Raw genomic sequence first — 12,406 nt, 5'->3', positions numbered from 1 at the left:
CCTTGAATATCAACCCAAACTTCAAACTGTTGTCAAAGAAAACTGACATCGGGGAGAAAGACAATGTTACGGAACGAGTTAGACTCTGTCCCTACCACGATAAATCGGAGGGACATACTCTTAATTATTGTAAGGGGTTCCGACGTCTGTCTCTGAGTGAGAGAAAGGACTTTCTTGGTAAGCATAGAATATGCTTCAAGTGTTGTGAATCTACTCAGCACACTGCGCGTGAATGCAAGTGTAGCATTCAGTGTTTCTTTTGTGGGAGTGTTCATCATGCTACCGCCATGCACAGTTACAATGAGGGAGAAACCTCCGCTAAAGTTGCAGACAGCAGGACTTCGCTGAGGAAGCATGAAGGGGAGAGAAACGTTACTGCTCTGTCGGCGTCACATCATGAAGAGAAGCCAATAACGATGTCAGCTTGCACACAGATATGTGATAATTTGGTTGGCGGCAAGTCATGTGCCAAGACTCTGCTAGTCAAGGTATTTCCAAAAGGATGTCCAGAACAGTACTTATTCTCATATGCTGTTATCGATGATCAGAGCAACCGGTCACTTGCGAAAAGTGAGTTCTTTGATAATTTTCATGAAGATGGAGATGAAGTTGAATACACACTTTCATCTTGTGCTGGTTGTGTGACAATGTCTGGCCGACGAGCATCAGGATATGTCATTCAAGCCTTAGACGGGTCCTCGTCATTACATTTACCTACCTTGATAGAGTGTAATGAGATTCCAAATGTGCGAGAGGAGATCCCTACTCCAGAAACAGCTATTCATCATCCTCACTTAAGGGACATTGCTGAGTACATCCCACCTATTGATTCAGGTGCAGACATTCTGTTGCTCATAGGACGTGACCTGCTTTCAGCTCATCATGTACTTGATCAGCGCATTGGACTGCCTGATGCACCGTATGCCCAGAAGTTGCACCTTGGCTGGGCAATAATTGGGGAAGTCTGTCTCGGGCAGGTACACAAACCGGATGTGGTAATAGTTAACAAGACTCACATGCTCAGGGATGGTCGAACGACAATCATGGAGCCCTGTCCTAATAATTTTGAAGTCAAAGAGAGAAATGACTTTGGGGAGAGTGTCTTTCAGAAAACAAGACTTGACGAAACGCAGACTTTGTCTATTGAAGACAAGCAATTCCTGAGGATTATGGATGCCGAATTCTCAAAGGATAGTGATGGCTGTTGGACTGCTCCACTACCATTTCGACAAGATCGTGCCAGGCTGCCATGCAACAAATTCCATGCCATTCATCGAGCAAAACTATTGGACTCCAGCATGCACAAAGATCCAACAAAGCGAGACAAGGGACATGCAGAAATAGCCCCTCCATTGGAAAAGGATCAAGAGTGTTGGTACTTGCCCTTGTTTGGTGTTTACAATGTCAAGAAACCGGGACAAATCAGGGGTGTATTTGATTCATCTGCGAAGTACAATGGCGTCTCTCTGAACAGTGTCCTAATGACTGGTCCTGACCTCACAAACAATCTGTTGGGAATCCTTCTCAGGTTCCGAACAGAATCCTTTGCAGTGACGGCAGATGTGGAGCAAATGTTTTACTGCTTCAAGGTGAAGCCATCTCATCGTGACTACCTCAGATTCTTCTGGTACAAAAATAATGATCCAAGCCAAGACTTGATTGAGTACAGAATGACTGCTCATGTGTTTGGGAATTCACCCTCTCCTGCAGTCGCTACCTATGGTCTCAGACGATCAGTGGAAAATGCTGACGTTGATGTGAAACGGTTCGTGGAGAATGACTTTTATGTTGATGACGGACTGCTGTCCGTCCCCACAGAGGAAAAAGCCATCGATCTGATTCAGAGAACCCAGAGTGCGCTCCAACATGGGGGTAACATAAGACTACACAAGATAGCCTCCAACAGTCGAACTGTGCTAGCTGCGTTTGATGCGGAGGACCTCGCCAAGGACATCAAGGACTTGGACTTCAACACGAACACTCCTCCGCCTCAAAGAAGCCTTGGCCTATCCTGGGATATTGACAAAGACACTTTCACCTTCCAAGTCTGTGCCAAGAGGAAGCCCTTCACCAGGCGTGGGGTATTGTCTACCATAAACAGCCTCTACGACCCTGTGGGCTTTGCAGCACCAGTTGTCATCAAAGGAAAACTGTTGCTTAGGGAACTAATGTCAACAACCTCTGGTTGGGATGACCCCCTTCCCTCTTCTTACTTATCTCAGTGGCAGAACTGGTGTGACACCCTCAAGAATCTTGAAAATGTTGTCATCCCAAGACCTTATTCAAAAATCTCAATGTCTGATTCCCTTGCCAAAGAGATTCATATATTCTCTGATGCTTCGAAGGAAGCAATAGGTGCTGTTGCTTACCTCAAGATGTACGACGTCAATGGCACCAGTACACTGAGTTTCTTGCTGGGCAAGTCCAGAGTAGCCCCACGTCATGGACATACCATACCTCGGTTAGAGTTGTGTGCTGCTGTTCTATCTGCAGAGATGGCAGAGGTCCTACTCCAGCAGCTTGACATTCAGGCAGAATGCCTGCATTTTTTCACAGACAGCCGCGTCGTATTGGGTTATATATGCAATGAGAAACGAAGATTCCATGTGTATGTCGCAAACAGGATTGACAGAATTCGCCAATCTTCACAACCAAAACAGTGGAACTATGTGCCATCAAACATAAATCCAGCTGATCAAGCAACGAGGTCTGTGACATCATTGTGCTACAGTGATTGCCTTTGGTTAAGAGGACCTGATGTCCTGAGCCAAAGTGATACATCTGATATGTGTGACTCACAACTTTTCTCGCTTGTCGACCCAGACAATGATAAAGAGGTTAGAGCTGAACTCAAGTCGACTAAAACCTCAGTCTCTACAGCTGTGCCGCAACAACTGGGCACTGATCGCTTTACGAGATTTTCTAGTTGGAAAAGACTTGTAAAGACAATCTCACATCTGAAACACATCGCAAGATCCTTCACCAAAACTAACAGTTCATGTGTTGGTTGGCACCAGTGTAAAGACTTCAGAAATGTAGAAGGATTTAAGGATGCAGAGGTCTTCATTGTCAAAGCAGTCCAAAGGGAAGCTTACTCTGAGGAGATCATGTGTCTGCAAAACCAGAAGCCACTTCCAAGGAAAAGCTCAATCTTGTCCCTCTCACCTGCTTTAGATGAACAAGGCGTTCTTAGGGTAGGAGGAAGACTGAAGAACAGCAAACTGACAGCTTGTGAGATTCATCCCATTATCATTCCCAAGGGAAACCATGTTGCAAAGCTTCTTGTACACCACTACCATGACAGGGTAAGACATCAAGGAAGACATCTGACGGAAGGTGCTCTGAAATCGGCAGGTTACTGGATTATTGGGGCAAAAAGACTGGTGTCATCTCTAATCAGCAAGTGTGTCACGTGCAATCGGCTCAGACGAAAACCAGAAACTCAAATGATGTCAGATTTGCCTCCAGACCGCTTGGTGCCATGCCCACCATTCACTTATGTTGGTGTTGACGCTTTCGGACCATGGGAAATTGTGACTCGTCGTACAAGAGGTGGTAGTGCAAACAGCAAACGATGGGCGATATTGTTTACCTGCCTAATGATACGTGCAGTACACATTGAACTCGTTGAAGAAATGACAAGCTCCCCATTCATAAACTGTCTCAGAAGGTTTATTGCCTTAAGAGGGGAAGTCAAGCAATTCCGTTCTGATAGGGGAACAAATTTCATTGGTGCTATTGAATCCCTTAATGTCACTGCTGTTAATGTAGAAGATGGGCCTGTGCAAGACTTCCTGTACAACAATGGTGTGGTTTGGTTGTTCAACACCCCTCACTCATCTCACATGGGAGGTGTATGGGAGCGAATGATTGGGACTTCTCGGAGAATACTTGATGCTATGCTCCTGAACACAAAACGGTTGACCCATGAAGTACTCTCTACCCTTATGGCTGAAGTGACGGCAATCATCAATGCTCGACCTATCACATCCATCTCAACTGACCCTGAACAACCGATGATCTTATCACCTGCAATGTTATTGACTCAAAAAACGGCACACACCCCAAATTTTGATCTGTCTCTAGATGTCAAAAATATATGCAAGTCTCAGTGGATGTATGTCCAGACACTTGCAGAAGAGTTTTGGCGAAGATGGAGACTTGACTACTTGCAGAGTCTTCAAACCAGGTCGAAATGGAAGATTTCCCAGCCTAACCTGCAAGAAGGAGATGTTGTTCTTGTGAAAGACAATTGTGCAAGGAATGAGTGGCCTCTTGGTGTTGTGGAAACTGTGTTTCCTGGACAAGATAACCTTGTCCGCAAAGCCGCGATTCGTGTGTACAAGAACGATAAGTGTGTGACTTACAACCGTCCAGTTGTGAACCTTGTTTGCTTGTTTTAATTCCACTTGTGTCTGCGAGATATGTGACATTTACAGCGACATTTCAATTGTGTGTGATTTCCATGCAAAATCAGAAGGGTAGTGTCTTGCCCCCTATGAGGCAATATTTTACGGACGCTTCACTTTCTATCTAAGTCAATAAGAGTTATCTTTTCTTACCTTTTTTTTCAAACTTCCGGAAAAAGCACGTGTTTCAAATCAGTGGTTTCTACACCTACTCAAAGGTCTTATCACCATTACTCAAGTGCTGACATGTACAGGTTTTTTACCCCTTTTGTACTACGGGTTTATGATGATTAAAGAAACAATACAAGCATCTTTTCGAAGTCGTTATACCAATCAAGCAATAATTCATACAATATTTGGTCACTTCAACATTGATTATCTATACCATCTTTTCATTTGCTCTCTTGTACTTGAAAGACCAGATCCTGCTATTTCCTTTTACTAATGAAAAATTGTTCCTAAGAGCAATAGAATCGATAACCTTTTGACCTCTTGGTCGAAGCCTCAGCCAGTACAGTCACCTCTCACATGTCCAATTTGTATTTTAACCTAAAGCCTGATGGAATTCATAAACCTCATTTTAGATTAATATTAAAAACACTTTTTCCCAAAATACCCTGGTTATACATGCCCTTCCTGTTGTAGAGCATGTCCCATGCAATTGACCAACGAATTCTTATGGCAAATACATATATACATACATATAACTTTTAGTAGTACAATATTATGATATCATTATGAAACAACTTTTGTGTCTATGCATCGGAGGACCAGAAAAAACAATGACATTTTACAGGTAATGTCTCAGATAGGATCTGTCTAGGGTTGTACCTATATGTCAAGGCTGTAAAGGCATAATCAAACAATTCTTTCTTTGAATTATTTTTCGTTTTTCGGTAGATGCAGATTGTTAATAAAAACATTTTCTTAACATTTTGATATGTATAGACATATGAGCATTTTTCTTCAGGCTAATAAAATAATCACAATAATTTTTCAACACCAACTAACAACTTGTCATCAATTTAAAACTGTATACAACAGATTACAATTTTCTTTTCATATCAACACAACATCAACTTTGTGTTAAATTTCTGGACATGCATTTTTGTAGAATGTTACCGAATGTTTCATTTGACAGTTATCTTCTATGCAGTCCATCAACAAGTATTGAAGTCATCAAACATGCAACAACATACATATTTCTATCGGTAAAACTGCTCACAAATGTTTTTGTATATGACGTCTGCATCTACCAATACAGTATACATTTCCAATCAATCAATTAAAAAACCTGCAATGCAATGCAATGCACCTTATTCAACATACCTGTAACATATAACAGATCTATGTTCTCTCATGAAATTCAATACAATTTGTTACAAATTGTAAGTACACACATCTTTATACAATATATTCATGCATACAGGTAAGTATAATCAGCATAAAACATACCGTAAAAATAACATTTTGAATACAATATAACATCAACATTAATACAACAGGACACTAGTATGTCTGAGATCACTTAAATTCCTAAAATTGCGACATTTCAATGTTCTCTGGTCTCTGCGGAACCGATGGATAAATTAACTTTACATCCCTAACAGCAGTTGTTGAGTAGCGGTGGTGCAAGGTAGTGGAGCAGAAGGTCTACCCGATTCATGAACAACTATGGCATATTGTACATTCCCATGTATCAGAGAAACACTTGCTATGTATTCCTCATCCATCATTAGTGATAGTATGTATCAAACTCGGCCTGTTAGATCCTCATGACAGAATCATGTCAAATTTTACCAATCGTCTTGTAATAGAGATCGATTGTGAAAAACATGTTTGTTCCTAAACTTCTAAGATATAATGGACTAATGGGAATCGTGGCCAAGGTAACGTGAGTACATTTAGTTCTGATGCCAGTTCTATTTCCGAATAGGTCTTAGAATTTCTCATTCGCTTCTGGATAATGTGCACTGCTGTGGCAAAGATAACCAAAACTCCTGCATAGAACAGAATATTAATATCAAACATTGCTTTGATATTTGCTAGGTTATTATTAGTAAAAATTAGCACACTTAACCTTCTTGACACAATACCCATGTAGATAGTTAAAAATATGAGTCCCAAGAAGCATCAGTCCGAAGAAGCATCCCTTAGTCATATATGAGCTTCCTGAGTCTCTCCTATCTCCAGTTATTCATAAAAATATGATCGGTTGGGTCAGTGTAGATTATCTTGTTTTATTTTGCGAGTTTTACAGCTCTACGAAGACTAATGCTCATCTGTTTATCATCACCCATTATTTTTAAAAAGGTATGGTTAGCCACTTGAAATGCTGGAATATCATATCTAGCAGGTTCATCCGTTAGGAAATTTTCCACTTCTGCTCTGGGATCATCTGCCGAAAAATAGTGTCTCAGTAGCCCTACATTCAGAGTATATTTGAAATTAGTTTTGGTGGTTGCTTCATGACATCCTGTCAGTCTAGGTGGTATTGTCATTCCGTCTCCATCCACTCTACAGTTGCACAACAATGGTATAACGCACAAACTACAACCTTTCATCATCCTGGTCTTATCTGCACAAGAGTAGACAATTTTGGAAATTCTGGATAACAACAGGTCACCAGAATTTAGTTCAAACATGAAATGACCTGCACCATTTGGAACAAGTCAAATTTCACAAACTTCATGAACCAAGTCAATATCATTAAGGAACAGTTCCAAATTGCATGAAGGATTTTGAAATGATCTTTGAGCTGGTAGATTGTGACATTTCATTAGCATATGATTTTGAGTGCAAAGTTCATATTGATCACTTGTGAATTCCAAAAACGTCTCGTCAACTGTAGAAATGGCGATATATGGTATTGTCTCCCCAACCACTGTGGCATCACCAGAAGTGTGATTTAGAGGAATTGGGAATAACTTAACTTGATAAAGTTGTGTTTCCCTATTCTTGGATGTTACTGATAACATCATGGTGACATAAACAATACTGCCCTTTCTCACTTAATGTACCTTGGTGGCTGTGTAATAGTATGGCAAATCCTTATGAACCAGATGGAAATTTGGATATTTATCCTTTAATGTTCTCCTTATTTTTGATAGAGCCCGCCTTAAATGTCGGAAAGGTATCAACCCGGGTGATAGTACATTTTGTAATAACTTATATAATCCTGTGCTCAACCGATTAATCTTTCTTTCAACCATAGTAGCAAAATGTAACTCCTTTGCAACAAGTTGTATCCAATGTGCATACATGGCCTGAAACCATCGTATCTTACCATCCTCTACCTTTATCAGTTCAGTCAATTCATTATGATTCGCAATTATACCTTGCTTCAAACCGTCCATCCTGTCATTAGCCTTAGACATGTACGAACCAAGGTAATCTTGTGACACATTAAAGCTGCTTCTTCAGCTCTCATCCTTTTTGATAAGATATTGATATGTTGTCGTATTATGTTCACGCACTGTCATGGGCGGTACCAAATAAATTGTGTGAGAATTCACCAATAAAAGGTAGCAATGCTCTCTTGGAGCGAGTCTGAGAACCAACAATTTGACCTTGAAGAATAATGTTTCTGATCAAAGTAACCCCTTTTGAAAGTGTCGTCATGTATGCGATAAGTAAAATTCAATATACAGTCTGTAGCTGTTACGGTCAAAATAACATCTCTAAAATAATTTCTATTTATTTTTCCAAATTATTCAAGTTTAAAAATTTTCTTTCATTTTCATTCCAAATTAACATGTAAAAGATAATGAGTTTAGCCAAGGAAGGTTACTCTGTTTAGACTTCATGCCATGCATATGTTTTAGTTTCTGCAAGGAGAGACTGAGGACCTATGTTGTCAGTAATAAAAAAGAAAGAAGTAAAAGTTAGAAAAGAATATGGGTCTATCAAAATGGTATGTTGTCATGCATTTGTATTTCTATGCCATTGTCAATATATTTCGACAGCAATTTTATTTCCCAGAATGTTGTATTTGTAACTTTTCTGCAGATAATGTGTTCAGTTTTCAATCACTAATGTTTACATTCTATTAAATTTGAAGTTGTATTTTCTTCAAGTATTTTCAATTTAAATTACATCATATAACTTTATATTATACATTCTTTCTGTGCAAATGCTCTTGCAATTATTTTGGCACAATTTAATGTCTTTTGTCAACTTTTGTTGTTTTACTAATTGTCATACATTGTTTTGTTTACATATTGAACTGCAAACTTATGATTGTTTACTTTTCCTTTGCAGTCAATCTTCCAATTCAAAAGAGGGTATTTATTGATAATTGATGATGATGAGTTGAGAATGAGAATGGAGATGGAAATGTGAATGGTACTTTTGATCTAGGATGAATTGTCATTTATTGTGATCCTTACAATAGCCCTCATATTCTCATCACAGGACAAGCGATTCGCCTAAAGACTAATATTCCCATACATATCTCTAAGCAGAATCGGATAGTTAGAGATCTTGGGCAATTCAGTAGTGAACGTATGATACCATGTCTGTTCCTACGTTAAGTCGTCCCATATATCTGAAGGTATTACCCCAGAGATAGATATCCGGAATGCATGTCGTCAATGGTACTGAGTTCCACATCATCAGTAGTGTCATCATCACCTTAAGTGCGAAGCCCAAGGGTCCTTTAGAACGTAAATATCCAAGTAATCTCTCATATCTGCATAGGCATGTTACCTCTATGACTTTTCATCATTTCATATCTGCGTAGGCATGTTACCTCTACGTCTTTTTCATCATTTCATATCTGCATAGGCATGTTACCTCTACGACTTTTCATCATTTCATATCTGCGTAGGCATGTTACCTCCACGACTTTTCATCATTTCATATCTGCATAGGCATGTTACCTCTACGGCTTACAATCATTTCATATCTGCGTAGGCATGTTACCTCTTCGGCTTACCATCATTTTATATCTGCGTAGGCATGTTACCTCTACGACTTTTCATCATTTCATATCTGCGTAGGCATGTTAACTCTACGACTTTTCATCATTTCATATCTGCGTAGGCATGTTACCTCTACGATTTTCATCATTTCATATCTGCATAGGCATGTTATCTCTACAACTTTTCATCATTTCATATCTGCGTAGGAATGTTACCTCTACGGCTTTCATTATCATCCTCGATTCTCTATCTGGGTACATATTAGCTTTGACACATGACACTATAACTTGGGACTAAAACCAACTTGTTATTATAACCTTGGATCTACATATCCTCAATATATCATATACCTATATGGTTGTCACTCTTCCTTACTGGCAGTTCCATTGTTTACTTTATTATTTGTTTGTTGATGTTTTTCTTTCTTCGCTTTCCCTGCCATTGTTCTTTTGACATGGAAATCCTCCACAATTTCTGAAGGGAGAAACTCAATTAGGACCCCTTCTTTTTTCGAGACACCTGCGTATCGGACCTTGTACCACATTCCTCTACGACTTATCAACTTCTATTTCATATTTGGGTATCCATATTCCTGTCACCTAATAGGCATGGTATGGCGTCACTGTCTCCTAACTCTCCATACACGTTGGCACTATCAACTTCTTCAATCACACCTATCGCTACTATCGCAGGTAATATAATCGCTGAGCTGGTAGGGTTCATCGATCTAAACAATGCTATTTGACTGACAGGTGAAGTGAGATGTTTAGAACCTCACACATGTAACCATTCTGCAATAGACTCAGTTGGCTCGACAACACCTAACTTCATATCTGGGACATTAACGTACACAGGCAACAAAGTTTCGGCGTGTGGTGGTGGTACCACATCACATATACATGTAACAAAGTTGGAATTATCTGAATAGGCAATGAACTTTGTCTCTGTAAGTCCATCCCACAAAGTCAACCTATTATGGCTAATATCAATGTAAGCCTTCTGGCTTCTCAAGAAATCTAATCCTAACAACACATCAATTGATAAATGTAAAAGACCTGAAAGTCCTGTACAACACATAGCTGACCAACTGTAAGAGGAATTGTAGATATGCCAAACACATCTAACAGTTTCCCATCTGCACCGACCTTGCACCTCATTTTGTTATAGGAAATCTAATCTCACTTCCAATAGATGAGAATACACATCATTGTCACTCATGTCCCTGATATCAACATGTGTTGATGCACAACCACTTCTGTGATATTGATGGAATGTTTGTGCCCCGTTCTTCACTGGGTGTTGGTCATCAGTACACTCAGTCGCAGTTTTAATGAACTGCTTTCTGTACATAGAGTCATCCTGATGCTCGTATGAAATGTTCCTTCTTGTTTGAGTATTTTCCGCACTGGTCAATAAGGATACTTGTCCAACTAGCTCCTCTATAACAGACACAAGTCTGTCATTCTCTGATGTGGCCAGTCCAAATGCAGCATCTGCTATTCTTGCACTTTCTAGGACTTGATCCTTGGTCTCATGTGGCTTAGTCAAGATGAATTGTTTTATTTGAGGCCTAGAGTTCCTGATCACAGCGTCCTTAACAAAATCGTCATCTAAACATTCAAGGCTCCTTTCCTCATGCTCGAGGTCTTGCAGGAAGTCCTCAAAGTTCTCACAATCCTTCTGTTTTCTAAGATATAACTTATCCAATCTATCATAAATCGTAACAGAATTTTACTTGTTCCTATCTAGGAAAGCAGATTTCACCTCTTCCCAAAAATATGTCTCAAAATCCATTGCCTCAAACCATTTAAATGCCTTTCCCACTAACCAAAGACTAAAGGCCTCTTTCTTCCCTTCCTCTGAATAATTATTCAGGGATGTGAATTTTTCATACTTCTTCAACCAAGCATAGGCACTTAAAGAGTCGCTACCATCAAACTTCTCAAGATTGATGTGGCTCTGTGCAAAGGAATTAGCCAATGCACAAACACTCCTGTCTAACCCCTTTGGACGGTCATCCCGATCAGTAGAAAAGAAACTAGACCTTCCCTCTTTCTTTATTATAGATGCTAGAGCCACACCGGAAGGTCAAGGGGGTTGCCGCTGGCAAGAGCTCGGAGGACAACAAACCAGTACCTCACCGGCTACCAGGGCACGACCAAAAACAGTGGTCGAGGTGCCTGGACATTTGAAGAACCCTGGGAAGGAGAGCCAGAGGCGGAAAAGCGTACATGGATAAACCTCCCCTGGGAACGCTGAGGGCCTTGACTGCCATAGCACGCTGTCGAAATCAGGCATGGTGAAAAAGTGGCCCACCGTAGTCAAGCTATCGTTGAAAGATTTAACTGGACATAAGCGGAACGTTTGTTTGGCTATCAGTATGGGATTGAAATGAAATCGGAACAATTGAGATCAACCGAATGGGTGACACGATTATCAGCTGTTGTATGAGCACTGATTATTGAAGTAACAAGATAAATCGGGAAGAACAATCCAATGCGATTAAAATGAAATCTGTGACTTCCGAATCTTCAGTACCGAGGAGAGGCAAAGAAAAAAAACTTCCTGATAGAGTAAGTGTAAGATATTTATACCAGCCCGGTGAACTTGAAGGAGGCCTACGTCACGCAACCGATCCGATTTGGTCTCTTAAGATATATAACATTAGTCGATTGGTTATTAAAGAAGGAGAGCCTATTCTTTATTATCTTAAAGATGGACCGGGCAGGGCATTTTTACGAGAAGAGTTGCTCATAGTTCCCAACAATACAGTATTACTACCATAACCATAAGCATAGGTAGTTGCACCATCATTATCAATCCATCTCTTTGTATCTAAGGGGGATAATGATGTCTTGTTCATTCTTAATCTATATATCCTATGATTGTAACTTCTTAAAGAGTTCATCGCGCATTTGAATGTTCTACCATTGAATAATGCTTCTTTATACTGTTCGTGTTTGATATGTTTTTTTACCACATACTTCATAACACCCTTAGCTTTTCTTATCTCTCTATTATCGGACTTCTTTATAGAATACATCTTAGGTCTTAATCCGACATACTCAGCAATAG

At 39.9% G+C, this 12,406-nt stretch overlaps 1 protein-coding gene across 1 annotated transcript; it reads left to right on the top strand.

Moving 5' to 3' along the window:
• Positions 1-287: 287 nt before the first annotated feature.
• Positions 288-11,570, top strand: LOC124118188. The gene is made up of 2 exons (XM_046480302.2): positions 288-3,305; positions 11,301-11,570. Exons 1-2 carry the CDS (start codon positions 288-290, stop codon positions 11,568-11,570), a joined length of 3,288 nt encoding a protein of 1,095 aa, XP_046336258.2.
• Positions 11,571-12,406: the final 836 nt, after the last annotated feature.

The sequence above is a fragment of the Haliotis rufescens genome, unplaced genomic scaffold, assembly GCF_023055435.1.
Source record: "Haliotis rufescens isolate VD_foot unplaced genomic scaffold, xgHalRufe1.0.p SCAF_66, whole genome shotgun sequence".
Taxonomy (NCBI): domain Eukaryota; kingdom Metazoa; phylum Mollusca; class Gastropoda; order Lepetellida; family Haliotidae; genus Haliotis; species Haliotis rufescens.
Note: the sequence above shows the minus strand (reverse complement) of the source record. Positions and strands in the feature narration are given on the sequence as shown.